The sequence below is a fragment of the Poromitra crassiceps genome (assembly GCF_964638095.1).
Source record: "Poromitra crassiceps genome assembly, chromosome: 3".
In the NCBI taxonomy this organism is placed as follows: domain Eukaryota; kingdom Metazoa; phylum Chordata; class Actinopteri; order Beryciformes; family Melamphaidae; genus Poromitra; species Poromitra crassiceps.
In genome coordinates, this window is record NC_139625.1 from 3,182,812 (window position 1) to 3,202,811 (window position 20,000).

General features: G+C 44.4%; 1 protein-coding gene across 1 annotated transcript in view; it reads right to left on the reverse strand.

The window, feature by feature from the left end:
* Positions 1-20,000, reverse strand: part of sash1b (SAM and SH3 domain containing 1b) — a gene marked incomplete at both ends in the record, with an annotated part of 134,127 nt that overhangs the window by 5,174 nt on the left and 108,953 nt on the right. The window contains 7 exons of the mRNA XM_083634300.1: positions 31-132; positions 1,548-1,660; positions 1,889-1,975; positions 2,437-2,477; positions 6,170-6,219; positions 7,186-7,236; positions 8,889-9,017. Coding sequence (XP_083490426.1) covers positions 31-132; positions 1,548-1,660; positions 1,889-1,975; positions 2,437-2,477; positions 6,170-6,219; positions 7,186-7,236; positions 8,889-9,017 — 573 coding nt within the window. The remainder of the gene's footprint in view (positions 1-30; positions 133-1,547; positions 1,661-1,888; positions 1,976-2,436; positions 2,478-6,169; positions 6,220-7,185; positions 7,237-8,888; positions 9,018-20,000) is intronic.

Sequence of the window (20,000 nt, forward strand, 5' to 3'; positions counted from 1 at the left end):
GCTGTCAAACAGGAGAGTTTAGGGACTTACGTTGCAGAGGGACGACTCGTTTGTGGCGGGACTGGAGGCGTCGGTCCAGTCTGTGGGATCGGACCTGGAGGCCTGTCGGTTCTGGATCTCAAACTCCTTCAGCTGCAAAGGGAACCAGAGACTGTGTGAGCATCAGAGCTGAAGGTCACTGTCTGTATTCTACCAGCTCACTGTCCATGCTTCTCTCCAGCAAATACAAATATTCTTTTCAACAACGTTTCATATAACATGCCTTCACCAGGATGTTGTAGCATTTAGCAATACATAGCATATGGTGTTAATATTCCTTTAGCCATAATCCATATATATATCACAGAAAATAGATAAGTTCACGTTTTATAGACTGATCATTTGCACATTTTTGGTGGGCTGCCAACCTTTTGCAGTCTCTCCAAAAAGTCAGATTCTCAGGATTTCAATGCAATTTGATAATTAATTAATTAATTAATTAATTAGTTAGATTGAAAAGACAGATTTTTTTAAATTGAGTTTTGAACATATTTCACAGACTGTAGTTTGAGGAAACATACTCAAAGATTCAAATTTCAATTCAGTTTACAATAACAACTGGCAATTTTGGTCGAACTACTATGCCAATAGACCTTATTCGACTGACGTAACTCTGACGTACGGGCACGCCCACCGCCGCCATATTGTTGACATTCCGCAGCGCGCTGTTTAAAAGTGACTGACAGCTGTCATAGCTTAGGACGCTAGCCAACGTTACTTACTAGCCTATTTAATGCTGTTTATACTGCGTCAGGAGCTATTTCACAACAGCGATAGTGTGCTGTGTAATAATACACGGCTGTAGTAATAGCAGCAATAAAAGCCCGGGTGTTAGCTACTGTCCACAAATGTGAAGGGAAAGAGACTAGAGGCTAACGTTAGTAGCAAACATTGGGCTAACATGCAAGCAAGCGTCAGATCATATCAAACAAACATTTAACGTTAAGGTTATTTACCTTTGCTGTCACGACAATGTATGATGATGATGATGTCGTTGGTGGCACAAAAGTAAAAATGTCAGACCAATTGCCACAGATGAAATCGTTATAGGACTCAAGGGGTTTGAAAGCCTTCAGCTCCTGAGACGTGTATGCCAACACTGCGTTCACAAGGTAGTTATAAATGTCCTGTACGTTATACCTGGCAATATAATGAGTTATATTTACTCTAAGTCAGTTTTTTATAGGGGTCCGCACCTCCGACCAAACGTATTTTTTCATCACCTCTCTTTGACCAAGCCATAACTGTTGCTATAGGCCTACGCTCGGCCAGACTACGTTTACGGCTGCGGTTTGTCAACAATATGGCGCCGTCCGGGGTTATCGAATATCCAATCCGTTTGTCCCCTGACTAGGCAGGTGCCTCCATTTTTTTTTGCAGAAAGAGGACAAACACAGAAGCGTTCACATGACCGCAGCAGTATGTGGTCACATGACCGCAGCAGTATGTGGTCACATGACCGCAGCACTATGTGGAGCGGAGCATGCTGGGGATGTGCGACATCATACCCGTGCCAGGGCTTCCTCCACAGAGATCATATTCTCCTTCACCATCATCATCAGCTGGATGCGCTCTTCATCGCTCATGGTGATCTCACTGGCCACAAAGCCAACATCCTCACCTGCAAGGAGAACAAACATGTCAACACAACAAAGATGAAGTCTTACTTTGCTTTCAAAATGATTTTTTTAACATCCAGATTTTTTTTTACAATTGAAATAAAATGAATCAATACATTTTAAGGTCAAATAAGTCGATGAGTAAATAAATGTTGTTGTTGTTGTTGTTGTTGTTCATAATGCGTTTCTTTGTGTGCAGCAGTATTTTGTGCGTCTTTGACTCCACAAACCTTTTGCAGTGTGCCGCATTCCTCCTTTCTGTGACTTTCGGAAATTCTGCCAAAAAGACTTGTTTTTTCTCTTTCCGTCCCACTTTCCTACACAAATATTGAATTCAATTGAGTGCAGAATAAAAAAATAAGGTGCAAAACACCCTGGCCTCAAACGCACACACAATTACAAATATCCAATCACAGGGCAACAAATAAACTATAATGCTATCCTCTGGGTTATTCTCAAAATAGAGAATACAAAAAAAACTAACATCAACTCAAACATCCTCAAAGACTATATTTAGTATTTTGAAGGATTTCACTCCATAATCTCACAGCTATTCTCAAAGGAGAGAGAGAAGTTGGCCTAACCACTACCTGGCAAAACAGTTAAGAGTAACTTCAAACGACTGCGCATATTTAAACAAAAACAATAAATTTTTCAAAGTTGCATTACATAAGGTTTCATTTGCATTATTTGTTCCATAATTGGCATGTCTGATTCTACTTACTTACTTATGAATTCTACCATAAATTTGGACCATAAAGATGTATAGAAAACTTACCCCCTGATCCATCATCAGAGCTAGACTTGTGCACAGGGAACCTAAAAAAACAAAAACAAAAACGAACAAAAAACATAATATTGACTCCATTTGAACTGTGAATAACAAAACCAAAAACAGAAGTCAAATGGAAAAGACGTCCTGGACAGTGCGGTACCTGTTTTCCAAAGCTATTTTCTTCATGTCTCTTATTATCGCACCATCTCCCTTGACACGTGCCTCTATCTTCCCTTCTTTCACACCAGATACAATTTTTTTTTTTTTTTATCACAAAAGTGCTCTGTCCCTCATGACTGTAGCTTCATAGTGAAAAGGCAAATCAAAGCATAGAGAACCAGATGAAACAGACTGGCTGCTGAACAGAGGTCAGTGCTCCCCGGCCAGCGCAGGAACAATGGACGTCTTTCTGACGTCCAGCGAGCTTTTACAGCAGCGTCCGCCGCCACCGTGGCCCCTGCATTCCCCACACACTTTCACTCTCTCTCTCTCTCTCTCTCTCTCTCTCTCTCTTTCACTCTCTCTCTTTCACTCTCTCTCTTTCACTCTCTGTCAATCTCTCGCTCTGTCTCTTTGTTTATGTGCGTATGTTTGCGTGTCTATCTCTCTCTCGCTCAGCAGCTGACACTTGGCTACAGTTAGACCGATATATTGGTTTGCCGATACAGTACATTAGGTATCGATATTTACTTCTTTTATTCGTCTTTTTTTTTTTTACATCAGCTGATGATGATGGAGGTTCCATCCATCCAACAGCTACATAAAAAGTCTGTACAACACCACGAAAATACATGTTTGTATATGTTTAACTATTCATTTAAACATTCAATTACTGTATGTTTTTTTTGAATGAATTCTTCACTTAAAGGCAGTAATGTGTGCTTTAAGAGCTGCTAACCCTAGAAGAATTTCATCAGTCTGGATTTCCATGGAGAATTGTACTGTATGTGTAAATCCTACTTTCAGATGCTTTTCTATCCCTGCAAGAATGAGATTCAAGGGGAAACAAACTGCGAATACTTGTGCACAACATCTGCCATTTAAGTCTAAAAGATATCGGTAGCGACCTTCACAAAAACCCATATCAGCAGGTGAAACTACACAGTGAAAACAGCTCATTTCTTGTGCTTGGTCAAGCATTTATAAGAGCCAGCACAGCACCTGATACACCGACTCTAGATCATATTCGGCCAAGTCAAGTCAAATTGATTTGTGTAAGCCCTTTTTCACCGTTACAGCCTCAAAGGCTTTCAGATACACGGTAAAAGAAAAACCACACCCTTAAACCTCATTAGGGGAATATATATATATATAAACAGTATATATACACACACACACACACACACACACACACACACACACACACACACACACACACACACACACATATATATATATATATATATATATATATATATATATATATATATATATATATATATAATCATATATATTATCAACTATTGGCGACTTCAGTGTAAAAATATCTGTATCAGCCAACTGGATATCTGGATATCTAGTTGTTGATGATGTCAGTAGCTATCAGCCCTCACTGGCCCCATTCTGCATTTATCCCAGTAGGTGGCGATCTAAACTGCATGTGAATCCTGTTCCCGACCCACACACAGTATCATGAAGGGAGGTTTGACCCACACACAGTATCATGAAGGGAGGTTTGACCCATACACAGTATCATGAAGGGAGGTTTGACCCATACACAGTATCATGAAGGGAGGTTTGACCCATACACAGTATCATGAAGGGAGGTTTGACCCACACACAGTATGATGAAGGGAGGTTTGACTCACACACAGTATGATGAAGGGAGGTTTAACCCACACACAGTATCATGAAGGGAGGTTTGACCCATACACAGTATCATGAAGGGAGGTTTGACCCATACACAGTATCATGAAGGGAGGTTTGACCCATACACAGTATCATGAAGGGAGGTTTGACCCACACACAGTATCATGAAGGGAGGTTTGACCCATACACAGTATCATGAAGGGAGGTTTGACCCATACACAGTATCATGAAGGGAGGTTTGACCCATACACAGTATCATGAAGGGAGGTTTGACCCATACACAGTATCATGAAGGGAGGTTTGACCCACACACAGTATCATGAAGGGAGGTTTGACCCATACACAGTATCATGAAGGGAGGTTTGACCCATACACAGTATCATGAAGGGAGGTTTGACCCATACACAGTATCATGAAGGGAGGTTTGACCCATACACAGTATCATGAAGGGAGGTTTGACCCACACACAGTATGATGAAGGGAGGTTTGACCCATACACAGTATCATGAAGGGAGGTTTGACCCACACACAGTATCATGAAGGGAGGTTTGACCCATACACAGTATCATGAAGGGAGGTTTGACCCACACACAGTATGATGAAGGGAGGTTTGACCCATACACAGTATCATGAAGGGAGGTTTGACCCATACACAGTATCATGAAGGGAGGTTTGACCCATACACAGTATCATGAAGGGAGGTTTGACCCATACACAGTATCATGAAGGGAGGTTTGACCCACACACAGTATCATGAAGGGAGGTTTGGCTGTTGTGTCATTCAGAAGTTGTCTTCTTCTTTAGGCCTGTTAGTAATGATAAATCCTTAGACATCTGGACGTCGGGGAAAAAAGCCTAATCAAATCAATATGTCCCGATGTTATTAGTCAGAACTCCAAATTCCCTCGTTCTCATTCCAATGACAAACATATGAGTAATAATCTTGGAAGTCCAATAGAGACAATAGGGGGAAGGAAGGAAGTGTGGAGGTCATGGGGAAATGCTTCATAGAAGTGAGTGGCGAGGGCACCAGGAAGCAGGGGGAAGCACACGTGTCCCCATGTGGACATGGAGGTAATAAATACATCTCAGTATATGTATGTTCCCCCTACTGTGTCTGAGCTTTGTTCATATATATTGTTAAAATTGAAGAAAAAAATAAATAAATAAATATATACGTATATATATATATATATATATATATATACTGTATATATATATAAACTTTGAATATCATGGAAATACCATGGATGACCGTGGGCTTCAGCGGATTGTCAAGCAAAGACGATTCAAAAATGTGGCGGAGATTCAGAGGGAGTGGACTGAGGCTGGAGTCAGTCATAACTGAGAAGTAACTGCTGATTTTCTTCACACTATTCTAATTTCTTGAAATACTGTTTTGGGGGTTTTCTGGAGCTGTAGGCCAAAATTATGAAAAATGAAACAAATAAAGGCTAGAAATATTTCACTTTGTGTGTAATTAATCTATAATCTATGAAGGTTTCACTTTTTGAAAGGAATTATGGGAAAACCTAACTTTTCCATGATATTCAAATTTTTTGGAAAGGATCTATACAGTGTACACATATATATATATATATATATATATACAGTATATATATATATACAGTATATATATATATATATATATATATATATATATATATATATATATATATATATATATATATATATAAACATCTCAGTTCTGCTTCGACTGATTTTAAATACTAAATATGACGCATGATCAAAACTATTATTGTTGTGCCTGGACATGGAGCACACTGTTCTGTCAAAAGCTTCTCTGCTGTGTTCATCTCCTTACTCAGTTGAGCTGTGAGCCTGTTCCTGCTGTCTGAACAAAGACACAAACACTAAAGGCAGTGGGCACTCTCTGTGTGAAGCCGTCACGCTGCTGACCTCTTACCTTCTCTCCATCTCTGGAGTGGACGTGGTGCTGCTGAGTCCCAGGGATTCCTGAGGAGATGAAACCAGTCAGGCAGGTCTAGAGAAGCAAGTCGCCAATTTAGGAAACTGCTTTTAGAGGTCTGGACCTCAAAATGTGAAGACATGAAATACCCACTATTTGTAAAAGTGTAATACCCATTCCTACTTACTTTTAGCAAAACATGTCATCAGATTATGATGCTTTCTAAAGCAGGGGTTTTCAAAGTCCATATGACTGTGGGCCTCCCGTCAGATGCTGAGACTTGGACAAAGCCCCCCTCCCCATCATGATTATGTTATATTATATATATGCAATATAGCCTGGTAGTGCTGTTGACACAGATACACCAAATACATAAAAAAAAAGGTATGTCTGAAGGCTTGTATTTGTTTCTGACTCTGGAAAAGTGGGAAAAACAGTAATATTCTCTAAAACTACCGTACTGTATATCTGAACTATCTCTTTAACCAAATCACACACATTTAGTTATTTTCTATGACCTCCTTTTGATAACTGTAGTAGTTATGTAATAACTAATGTAATATATGTTTCACTGCCAGGCCTCCCCTGGAACTGTTTGGAGACCCCCCCCGGGGAGGCCCGCCTCCCACTTTGAACACTCCTGTTCTAAAGGATATCAGGCAGATGAAGTAGCTGATAAACCGGCATCATCTTCTTTATTTTAAAAGATGATGGGAGGTGAATGTCAGATTATGATTTTGATTCAAAACTGACATCATTTTGGAATAGAACTCCTCATTTGTACATCTCATTGTTAGAAAATCCCACGTGTCACATTTCGCAATCCTTTGGACTTGCTAACATTTGAGGAGAGACTTTATGATCTCTCTCTATCAGTCAGCAAACCGTGACTTTGCAGTCTGCTATTTGAGCTTTCCCCCGAGATAATCATGACGAAGCAATTTTTCTGCGCCTCGTCAGCCTCTCTGGTGACGCAGAAGCAGGAAGTGTGACGCAGGAAGTGGGACGCTCACCTGGATCTGAGAGCGGAGCTGCAGTGATGTGGACACTGACTCAACGTTTCCCTGAAACACACAGACGGGGGAAATGGAGGAGGAAATTACAGTCCTCATAGTGCAGAAATAGAAATAATATTCAGTTGAGTGAATGGCACAACCCACGCTTTGCAATAACACTGGTGGACAGTGTGTGTTTACGATTTAAGCGACTGCCGTGATAGTACTAACACAGGTGTGTGTGTAAACGCAAGCGAATTTCATAAATGTAAATATATCTCCATTTAGATTCAGTGATGAATTCTGGGTTTTTCCTGCACGGAGAAATTGGGAGGCGGCCACCTCCGTCAAATTTTGCGCCGCCTTCCAGCTCTCGACAAAACTCTAGAAGGTGTCTTCATGGAAAACACGATTTTCTAACCAGCGTTGCACTTCCACTTCTTGTAATTGCTACATTACGCCGATGATGTGTTGACAATTTAATGTTAAATATTTAAGCAGCCTTCTGAGTACCTTTGCATAGAAAACGTCTATTTTCATTCCAGCTAAAAATAATAATAATAATAATAAAAAAAAATCACTATAATCGGCCATCTATCGGTAATCTGTGAATTTCCTCGCACTAAAATCGGTACCGGTCTCAAAAATCGCATATCACTCGGGGAGCTCTAGTTCCACCTCTGCCTCATTTTGAGCCAGGAGAAACCCTGGAACTGAGTTAGATTTAGAACAAGCATTCAGATGTTACTTATTTTTATACGTTTGTTTGACAGGGACACTACAAAGTAATTACAATTTCAGTAAAAAAAAAGATGATAATCTGTAAACGTGCCGTGCTGATGAAGACGGTTGGTTTGACTACCGTCGACAAAATGTAATTAGTCGCTGTAGACACAAGCGTCACAGACGACACAGAAACAAGACTTAGCCAAAAAGGCTAGTTTTCATTTGTAGTCCCTAGCCAGATGCCATTAGTAGCTTCATAGAATGGCGGATAGAGGATAGCTTCAAGGCAGATACACAAGATGAGAGGAGGACAGATGACAGCAGGACAGATGACAGGAGGACAGATGACAGGAGGACAGATGACAGGAGGACAGGAGGACAGATGACAGGAGGACAGATGACAGGAGGACAGATGACAGCAGGACAGATGACAGGAGGACAGATGACAGGAGGACAGATGACAGGAGGACAGATGACAGCAGGACAGATGACAGGAGGACAGATGACAGGAGGACAGATGACAGGAGGACAGATGACAGCAGGACAGATGACAGGAGGACAGATGACAGGAGGACAGATGACAGGAGGACAGATGACAGGAGGACAGATGACAGCAGGACAGATGACAGGAGGACAGATGACAGGAGGACAGATGACAGGAGGACAGATGACAGCAGGACAGATGACAGGAGGACAGATGACAGCAGGACAGATGACAGGAGGACAGATGACAGGAGGACAGATGACAGGAGGACAGATGACAGGAGGACAGATGACAGGAGGACAGATGACAGGAGGACAGATGACAGGAGGACAGATGACAGGAGGACAGATGACAGCAGGACAGATGACAGGAGGACAGATGACAGGAGGAGGACACGGCTTCAACAGATAGCACATAAGTGTATAGTTCTTCTCACTGTGACAAGTTCAACATGGCAGCAGAAAGAGCCCCAATCTAAAAAGCGAGATCTCAAATGACTCACCAGATTTACCATCTCTGCTTCTTGGACTACTTTGCGTTTGCGTAGCTCCTCCATCCTGTCGCACACGTCGCTGAGGGAGGTGCCGTAATACTGCGAGTACTCCTCAGCCAGGTTGTCAAGGTTCCCCGCCGAGCCATCCTGAAAGAGACACGCGGGAGGGGGTTCAAAAACACGCGTTTAGAAGGTAGAGAAGGAGAAGCGACGCCCTGCGGAGGCTGAACAAGATCCCAAACAACTGACCCACCATTGTTTGAAGCCACAGCACACCAGGAAACACAGAGAGAAGAGAGGCAGCGTGAAGCGGGAGCTTCATCCAGCTGTGGACTACTGCTACTGTCCCTCTTCACCAGCTTCATGTCTTCCTGGCCAGCGACCCTTCTCACTCAAACGTGACCCCGCCTCCCCCCCCCACACCCCCGCCCGGCCGTGTGACGCAGCTACGCCTCTCGATTGGTCGTCGGGAGTCGACTCGAGAGGCCGCGGCTCGGTGGACCGTAAATCACTCGGTCACACAGAGTCACTGGGTCACACGCGTCTTTGTCCTGCTGACACACACAGCAAAACATCTCCTTGCTGCAACTCCTCTGGGTTTCCGAGCATTGTGCTCACCTGGAGTTACGAGCCCCTCGCCATGAAGAAGACAAATATGTGATATATCATTTCAGATTTTTATGACCCGATGACCTTTGAGACCAAAATACACACATAAAGCGCCAAGCCAGGACAAAACGGTGACAGAGTTTTTTGGGGGACTATCTGAATATGACCGATTTGAAGAGATTTGACCATGTTTGAGGCTGTTTAAATGTCTCGAGCTCACATATTTGAACAATTATTTGCATATCTCCAGGCATGTACATTTAGTTAGATGGGAAATGGAAACGTAAATTCTGTCAAACAATATCAATAAATAACCAATTTACATACCGTAATCCATACTCTTTCTTTTTTCTTTTTAAGGAAGGCATATTCCTGCCCTCTTCTGCATTAACGGACACTGCAATCAAGCAGCTCCTGCAGAGCATCATGTGACTTTCTTTAGGTCCTGGGTCTACTACAGTACAGAGTATCATGTGACTTCCTTTAGGTCCTGGGTCTACTACAGTACAGAGCATCATGTGACTTACTTTAGGTCCTGGGTCTACTACAGTACAGAGCATCATGTGACTTTCTTTAGGTCCTGAGTCTACTACAGTACAGAGCATCATGTGACTTACTTTAGGTCCTGGGTCTACTACAGTACAGAGCATCATGTGACTTTCTTTAGGTCCTGGGTCTACTACAGTACAGAGCATCATGTGACTTACTTTAGGTCCTGGGTCTACTACAGTACAGAGCATCATGTGACTTACTTTAGGTCCTGGGTCTACTACAGTACAGAGCATCATGTGACTTTCTTTAGGTCCTGGGTCTACTGCAGAGCATCATGTGACTTTCTTTAGGTCCTGGGTCTACTGCAGAGCATCATGTGACTTTCTTTAGGTCCTGGGTCTACTGCAGAGCATCACGTGACTTACTTTAGGTCCTGGGTCTACTACAGTACAGAGCATCATGTGACTGTCTTTAGGTCCTGGGTCTACTGCAGAGCATCATGTGACTGTCTTTAGGTCCTGGGTCTACTGCAGAGCATCATGTGACTGTCTCTAGGTCCTGGGTCTACTACAGTACAGAGCATCATGTGACTTTCTTTAGGTCCTGGGTCTACTACAGTACAGAGCATCATGTGACTTTCTTTAGGTCCTGGGTCTACTACAGTACAGAGCATCATGTGACTTTCTTTAGGTCCTGGGTCTACTGCAGAGCATCATGTGACTTTCTTTAGGTCCTGGGTCTACTACAGTACAGAGTATCATGTGACTTTCTTTAGGTCCTGGGTCTACTACAGTACAGAGCATCATGTGACTTTCTTTAGGTCCTGGGTCTACTACAGTACAGAGCATCATGTGACTTTCTTTAGGTCCTGGGTCTACTACAGTACAGAGCATCATGTGACTTTCTTTAGGTCCTGGGTCTACTACAGTACAGAGCATCATGTGACTTTCTTTAGGTCCTGGGTCTACTGCAGAGCATCATGTGACTTTCTTTAGGTCCTGGGTCTACTACAGTACAGAGCATCATGTGACTTTCTTTAGGTCCTGGGTCTACTACAGTACAGAGCATCATGTGACTTACTTTAGGTCCTGGGTCTACTACAGTACAGAGCATCATGTGACTTTCTTTAGGTCCTGGGTCTACTACAGTACAGAGCATCATGTGACTTTCTTTAGGTCCTGGGTCTACTACAGTACAGAGCATCATGTGACTTACTTTAGGTCCTGGGTCTACTACAGTACAGAGCATCATGTGACTTTCTTTAGGTCCTGGGTCTACTACAGTACAGAGCATCATGTGACTTTCTTTAGGTCCTGGGTCTACTACAGTACAGAGCATCATGTGACTTTCTTTAGGTCCTGGGTCTACTACAGTACAGAGCATCATGTGACTTTCTTTAGGTCCTGGGTCTACTACAGTACAGAGCATCATGTGACTTTCTTTAGGTCCTGGGTCTACTACAGTACAGAGCATCATGTGACTTACTTTAGGTCCTGGGTCTACTACAGTACAGAGCATCATGTGACTTTCTTTAGGTCCTGGGTCTACTACAGTACAGAGCAGCATGTGACTTACTTTAGGTCCTGGGTCTACTACAGTACAGAGCATCATGTGACTTACTTTAGGTCCTGGGTCTACTACAGTACAGAGCATCATGTGACTTTCTTTAGGTCCTGGGTCTACTGCAGTACAGAGCATCATGTGACTTACTTTAGGTCCTGGGTCTACTACAGTACAGAGCATCATGTGACTTTCTTTAGGTCCTGGGTCTACTACAGTACAGAGCATCACGTGACTTTCTTTAGGTCCTGGGTAGGGATGTTCGATATTGGCTTTTTTACCGATATCCGATATCCGATAATGTCCAACTCTTAATTTCCGATACCGATATCAACCGATATCAACCGATACCGATATAAGCGGGGGTTTTTCCCACCAAAATTTCACGTAACAAGTTACATAATGTAGCTTAATGTAGCTGAAGAGTTTAATGCATGTTGTGTTAAAGTTGTAAGTGTTAGAGAAGCGAGCTTGTGACCAGAAGGTCGTCGGTTCAATCCCCGGGACCGGCAGGATAAATCTGGGTGGGGAAAGTGAAAAGGCAGCGCTTGCCCCTCCCTCATTACCACCACTGAGGTGGCCTTGAGCAAGGCCCTTAACCCCAACCGCTCCAGTGGAGCTGCTCAGTGGCCAACAGATCAGACTGTGGTTGTACTGGTCAGCTTCCAGGTATGAATGTGTGTGTGTGTGTGAATGTGAACAGGGCACTCCTGAAAAAGAGAGCATTGCTCTCAGTGAGACTCCCCCTGTATTAAAAAAAAAAAAAAAAAAAAAAAATCGGCATGAAAACCAATACCGATATTTTCCGATATCGATTTTTTTATGCTAATATCGGTAGGCCGATAATATCGGACATCCCTAGTCCTGGGTCTACTACAGTACAGAGCATCATGTGACTTTCTTTAGGTCCTGGGTCTACTACAGTACAGAGCATCATGTGACTTTCTTTAGGTCCTGGGTCTACTGCAGAGCATCATGTGACTTTCTTTAGGTCCTTGGTCTACTGCAGAGCATCATGTGACTTTCTTTAGGTCCTGGGTCTACTGCAGAGCATCACGTGACTGTCTTTAGGTCCTGGGTCTACTACAGAGCATCATGTGACTTTCTTTAGGTCCTGGGTCTACTACAGAGCATCATGTGACTTTCTTTAGGTCCTGGGTCTACTACAGTACAGAGCATCATGTGACTTTCTTTAGGTCCTGGGTCTACTACAGTACAGAGCATCATGTGACTTTCTTTAGGTCCTGGGTCTACTACAGTACAGAGCATCATGTGACTTACTTTAGGTCCTGGGTCTACTACAGTACAGAGCATCATGTGACTTTCTTTAGGTCCTGGGTCTACTACAGTACAGAGCATCATGTGACTTTCTTTAGGTCCTGGGTCTACTACAGTACAGAGCATCATGTGACTTTCTTTAGGTCCTGGGTCTACTACAGTACAGAGCATCATTTGACTTTCTTTAGGTCCTGGGTCTACTGCAGAGCATCATGTGACTTACTTTAGGTCCTGGGTCTACTACAGTACAGAGCATCATGTGACTTTCTTTAGGTCCTGGGTCTACTACAGTACAGAGCATCATGTGACTTTCTTTAGGTCCTGAGTCTACTACAGTACAGAGCATCATGTGACTTTCTTTAGGTCCTGGGTCTACTACAGAGCATGACTTTCTTTAGGTCCTGGGTCTACTGCAGAGCATCATGTGACTTTCTTTAGGTCCTGGGTCTACTACAGTACAGAGCATCATGTGACTTACTTTAGGTCCTGAGTCTACTACAGTACAGAGCATCATGTGACTTTCTTTAGGTCCTGGGTCTACTACAGTACAGAGCATCATGTGACTTTCTTTAGGTCCTGGGTCTACTACAGTACAGAGCATCATGTGACTTTCTTTAGGTCCTGGGTCTACTACAGTACAGAGCATCATGTGACTTTCTTTAGGTCCTGGGTCTACTGCAGAGCATCATGTGACTTTCTTTAGGTCCTGGGTCTACTGCAGAGCATCATGTGACTTTCTTTAGGTCCTGGGTCTACTACAGAGCATCCTGGGAGCCTTTCTTTTGTGAGTTAAGTAAAAACACATGATGTGATTTCCTAACATGATGATTATCTAGAGTTTGATTAAATGAAACCTGAACTACAGAACCCAGTGGAGAAACTGTGCCACCACTGCTACAGTGGAGAAAGGGATATAGAGTATCAGACCAACACAAGCTGAGAGACCAACACAAGCTGAGCCTGGAGAGACCAACACAAGCTGAGCCTGGAGAGACCAACACAAGCTGAGCCTGGAGAGACCAACACAAGAGAGACCAACACAAGCTGAGCCTGGAGAGACCAACACAAGCTGAGCCTGGAGAGACCAACACAAGAGAGACCAACACAAACTGAGCCTGGAGAGACCAACACAAGAGAGACCAACACAAGCTGAGCCTGGAGAGACCAACACAAGCTGAGCCTGGAGAGACCAACACAAGCTGAGCCTGGAGAGACCAACACAAGCTGAGCCTGGAGAGACCAACACAAACTGAGCCTGGAGAGACCAACACAAGAGAGACCAACACAAGCTGAGCCTGGAGAGACCAACACAAGCTGAGCCTGGAGAGACCAACACAAGCTGAGCCTGGAGAGACCAACACAAGCTGAGCCTGGACAGACCAACACAAGCTGAGCCTGGAGAGACCAACACAAGCTGAGCCTGGAGAGACCAACACAAGAGAGACCAACACAAGCTGAGCCTGGAGAGACCAACACAAGCGCTCTCTTACCTAACTGTGTCTGCTCTTTCAATAATATGAATCCAGCATGTCCATAAACTGGAGCGCACATCATTATTATTATCATCATTATTCTTTTGCTCATGCAGGCAATGGCCTGAAGGTATGCAAATGTGTCTGAAGGTATGCAAATGTGCCTGAAGGTATGCAAATGTGCCTGAAGGTATGCAAATGTGTCTGAAGGTATGCAAATGTGCCTGAAGGTATGCAAATGTGTCTGAAGGTATGCAAATGTGCCTGAAGGTATGCAAATGTGCCTGAAGGTATGCAAATGTGTCTGAAGGTATGCAAATGTATCTGAAGGTATGCAAATGTGTCTGAAGGTATGCAAATGTGAAGGTATGCAAATGTGTCTGAATGTGTCTGAAGGTATGCAAATGTGCCTGAAGGTATGCAAATGTGTCTGAAGGTATGCAAATGTGCCTGAAGGTATGCAAATGTGTCTGAAGGTATGCAAATGTGCCTGAAGGTATGCAAATGTGCCTGAAGGTATGCAAATGTGCCTGAAGGTATGCAAATGTGCCTGAAGGTATGCAAATGTGCCTGAAGGTATGCAAATGTGCCTGCGAATGTGCCTGAAGGTATGCAAATGTGCCTGCGAATGTGCCTGAAGGTATGCAAATGTGCCTGAAGGTATGCAAATGTGCCTGCGAATGTGCCTGCTCAACACAGTGTGTGAGAAGTCAGACTGTAGGCTCACTTGTCTGGTGGTGTGATGGACTGAGACAGAAAACAGAGCCATTCATCGGCTAAATGACATGATGGCCCCGGGGGTCCCAGTGTGGCCCTGAAAATCTGTCTGCTTTTCACCCGGCGAAGAAATGAGCTGCGCCGTGCCTGGCAGCAGACTGCCCCACTGATCCACATCAACAGTGTATTGTCATGAATGCAGCCACATGATATGGCTGCATGGCCCCGAGTGCTCGTGTGTACATTGGCCGTTATACACAACAGTACTAAACAGGGCCTGGCTGTATGGAAACAGGCTGGCCTGAGCTGGAAAGTGACTAAACAATAGGGATGTCACGATACTAGAATCCACACTGGATACCACGGGGAGGAAGGAATGACAAGAGGCATAGAAATAAACAAAGACAGATGGACAGACAGACGCTGCTCCATAATCTAGGCCTGATCAAGCTCATTCAAAACGTCTCCATAATCTAGGGCCTAATATCAGAATTAGGATCAGAATCAGAAAAACTTTATTGACCCCCGAGGGGAAATTGGGACATGATGCTACAGTTGCTCGTACTCAGGCATGGAAAAATATCAACATGAGCATCAAACATTATAAGAGTCATATAGGACTGTTCCATACAATGAAATAACATACACTAGAAGTTACATAGCCTGTTACAGTAAGTGTCACAAAAATATGTGCCGTCTCCATCAGTCATTCTCAAGTAGCCTTTAGTAAAGTGAAATGTCTGAGGTACTACTATTTCCTTATATACTGCAGAGGGAGTATAGTAGTAGTAGTAATAATAATAATACAATAATAGTACTACTACTACTACTACTAATAAAACTAATTAAAAACTCCATAATCTAGGGCTGTGCAATAAAATCGATACGGCAATATATCAATACTTGTTTACGCAATACTGTATCGATATTTCAGAAAAATATCGTGATATATCGCCATATCGATTTCTTTGCACATCCGTGTGTTCAGTGACACTACTTTTTTTAATCTCACGCGTTCAGTAGGACACTCAACACTCAGTAGTTTTGACTAAATTTGTCCACTAAGTCATCTATATAAAGTGATGTATTACACTACCTGGGTGGTACACAGCGTGTTGTATTTGAGCTCTATTTTAAATTTTTCAGTAAATTATGTACAGTATTGCAATATATCGCAATATGTATTGTATCGCAATGTATCGAGATACAATCGTATCGTGACCCATGTATCGTGAATACGTATGGTATCGTGAGGTCCTTGCCAATACCCAGCCCTACCATAATCTAGGCCTGATAAAACTCATTAAAAATGTTGCGCTTACACAGCAGATTAGCCCTGCTCTAGTCATCAGCCTATCACAACACAGCAGATTAGCCCTGCTCTAGTCATCAGCCTATCACAACACAGCAGATTAGCCCTGCTCTAGTCATCATCAGCCTATCACAACACAGCAGATTAGCCCTGCTCTAGTCATCAGCCTATCACAACACAGCAGATTAGCCCTGCTCTAGTCATCAGCCTATCACAACACAGCAGATTAGCCCTGCTCTAGTCATCATCAGCCTATCACAACAAAGCAGATTAGCCCTGTTCTAGTCATCATCAGCCTATCACAACACAGCAGATTAGCCCTGCTCTAGTCATCAGCCTATCACAACACAGCAGATTAGTAATAGCCCTGCTCTAGTCATCAGCCTATCACAACACAGCAGATTAGCCCTGCTCTAGTCATCAGCCTATCACAACACAGCAGATTAGCCCTGCTCTAGTCATCATCAGCCTATCACAACACAGCAGATTAGCCCTGCTCTAGTCATCAGCCTATCACAACACTGCAGATTAGTAATAGCCCTGCTCTAGTCATCAGCCTATCACAACACTTTTACCTTGTTGAAGCAACAGATCCCACCAATGATAGGGAGGGACAAATCAGGAAAGAGAAAGCACTGCTGGTATCGATACTGTAGCAAATGAGTAGTATTATATCATCTAAAAAAAAAATGGTATCGATACTTCTTATCACAAACTTACTAAACAGTACGGCCTCCATTTTCATGCTGGGAATACTTGTAAATGGGACTTTTGGGAAAACATTCCAGTGTGCTTTCTATTTTCTTCTATATCTCCAAATGCCTGCTCTCCAAGCCAAAAGCCACAGTGTGAGACATCAGCCACAGAGTGAGACATCAGCCACAGAGTGAGACATCAGCCACAGAGTGAGACATCAGCCACAGTGTGAGACATCAGCCACAGTGTGAGACATCAACCACAGTGTGAGACATCAGCCACAGTGTGAGACATCAGCCACAGAGTGAGACATCAGCCACAGAGTGAGACATCAGCCACAGAGTGAGACATCAGCCACAGTGTGAGACATCAGCCACAGTGTGAGACATCAACCACAGTGTGAGACATCAGCCACAGTGTGAGACATCAGCCACAGAGTGAGACATCAGCCACAGTGTGAGACATCAGCCACAGAGTGAGACATCAGCCACAGTGTGAGACATCAGCCACAGAGTGAGACATCAGCCACAGAGTGAGACATCAGCCACAGTGTGAGACATCAGCCACAGTGTGAGACATCAACCACAGAGTGAGACATCAGCCACAGTGTGAGACATCAGCCACAGTGTGAGACATCAGCCACAGAGTGAGACATCAGCCACAGAGTGAGACATCAGCCACAGTGTGAGACATCAGCCACAGTGTGAGACATCAACCACAGTGTGAGACATCAGCCACAGTGTGAGACATCAGCCACAGTGTGAGACATCAGCCACAGAGTGAGACATCAGCCACAGAGTGAGACATCAGCCACAGTGTGAGACATCAGCCACAGTGTGAGACATCAGCCACAGTGTGAGACATCAGCCACAGTGTGAGACATCAACCACAGTGTGAGACATCAGCCACAGTGTGAGACATCAACCACAGAGTGAGACATCAGCCACAGTGTGAGACATCAGCCACAGTGTGAGACATCAGCCACAGCGTGAGACATCAGCCACAGTGTGAGACATCAGCCACAGTGTGAGACATCAACCACAGTGTGAGACATCAGCCACAGTGTGAGACATCAGCCACAGAGTGAGACATCAGCCACAGTGTGAGACATCAACCACAGTGTGAGACATCAGCCACAGTGTGAGACATCAGCCACAGAGTGAGACATCAGCCACAGTGTGAGACATCAGCCACAGTGTGAGACATCAACCACAGTGTGAGACATCAGCCACAGTGTGAGACATCAGCCACAGAGTGAGACATCAGCCACAGAGTGAGACATCAGCCACAGTGTGAGACATCAGCCACAGTGTGAGACATCAGCCTCTCAGTGTGAGACATCAGCCACAGTGTGAGACATCAGCCACAGTGTGAGACATCAGCCTCTCAGTGTGAGACATCAGCCACAGTGTGAGACATCAGCCACAGAGTGAGACATCAGCCACAGTGTGAGACATCAGCCACAGTGTGAGACATCAGCCACAGAGTGAGACATCAGCCACAGTGTGAGACATCAGTCACAGTGTGAGACATCAGCCACAGTGTGAGACATCAGCCACAGTGTGAGACATCAGCCACAGTGTGAGACATCAGCCACAGAGTGAGACATCAGCCACAGTGTGAGACATCAGCCACAGAGTGAGACATCAGCCACAGAGTGAGACATCAGCCACAGTGTGAGACATCAACCACAGAGTGAGACATCAGCCACAGTGTGAGACATCAACCACAGAGTGAGACATCAGCCACAGTGTGAGACATCAGCCACAGAGTGAGACATCAGCCACAGTGTGAGACATCAACCACAGTGTGAGACATCAGCCACAGTGTGAGACATCAACCACAGTGTGAGACATCAGCCACAGTGTGAGACATCAACCACAGTGTGAGACATCAGCCACAGTGTGAGACATCAACCACAGAGTGAGACATCAACCACAGAGTGAGACATCAGCCACAGTGTGAGACATCAACCACAGTGTGAGACATCAGCCACAGTGTGAGACATCAACCACAGTGTGAGACATCAGCCACAGTGTGAGACATCAGCCACAGTGTGAGACATCAACCACAGAGTGAGACATCAGCCACAGTGTGAGACATCAGCCACAGTGTGAGACATCAGCCACAGTGTGAGACATCAACCACAGTGTGAGACATCAACCACAGTGTGAGACATCAACCACAGAGTGAGACATCAGCCACAGAGTGAGACATCAGCCACAGTGTGAGACATCAGCCACAGAGTGAGACATCAGCCACAGTGTGAGACATCAGCCACAGTGTGAGACATCAGCCACAGTGTGAGACATCAGCCACAGAGTGAGACATCAGCCACAGTGTGAGACATCAGCCACAGTGTGAGACATCAGCCACAGAGTGAGACATCAGCCACAGAGTGAGACATCAGCCACAGAGTGAGACATCAGCCACAGTGTGAGACATCAACCACAGTGTGAGACATCAGCCACAGTGTGAGACATCAGCCACAGTGTGAGACATCAACCACAGTGTGAGACATCAGCCACAGTGTGAGACATCAGCCACAGTGTGAGACATCAGCCACAGTGTGAGACATCAGCCACAGTGTGAGACATCAGCCACAGTGTGAGACATCAGCCACAGTGTGAGACATCAGCCACAGTGTGAGACATCAGCCACAGTGTGAGACATCAGCCACAGTGTGAGACATCAGCCACAGTGTGAGACATCAGCCACAGTGTGAGACATCAGCCACAGTGTGAGACATCAGCCACAGTGTGAGACATCAACCACAGTGTGAGACATCAGCCACAGTGTGAGACATCAGCCACAGAGTGAGACATCAGCCACAGTGTGAGACATCAGCCACAGTGTGAGACATCAGCCACAGTGTGAGACATCAGCCACAGTGTGAGACATCAGCCACAGTGTGAGACATCAGCCACAGAGGCTTGGAAAGGAGTGTGTGGTGTCACATTTCTTCAGACAAAAGATCCACACGTGCCCCCCGGG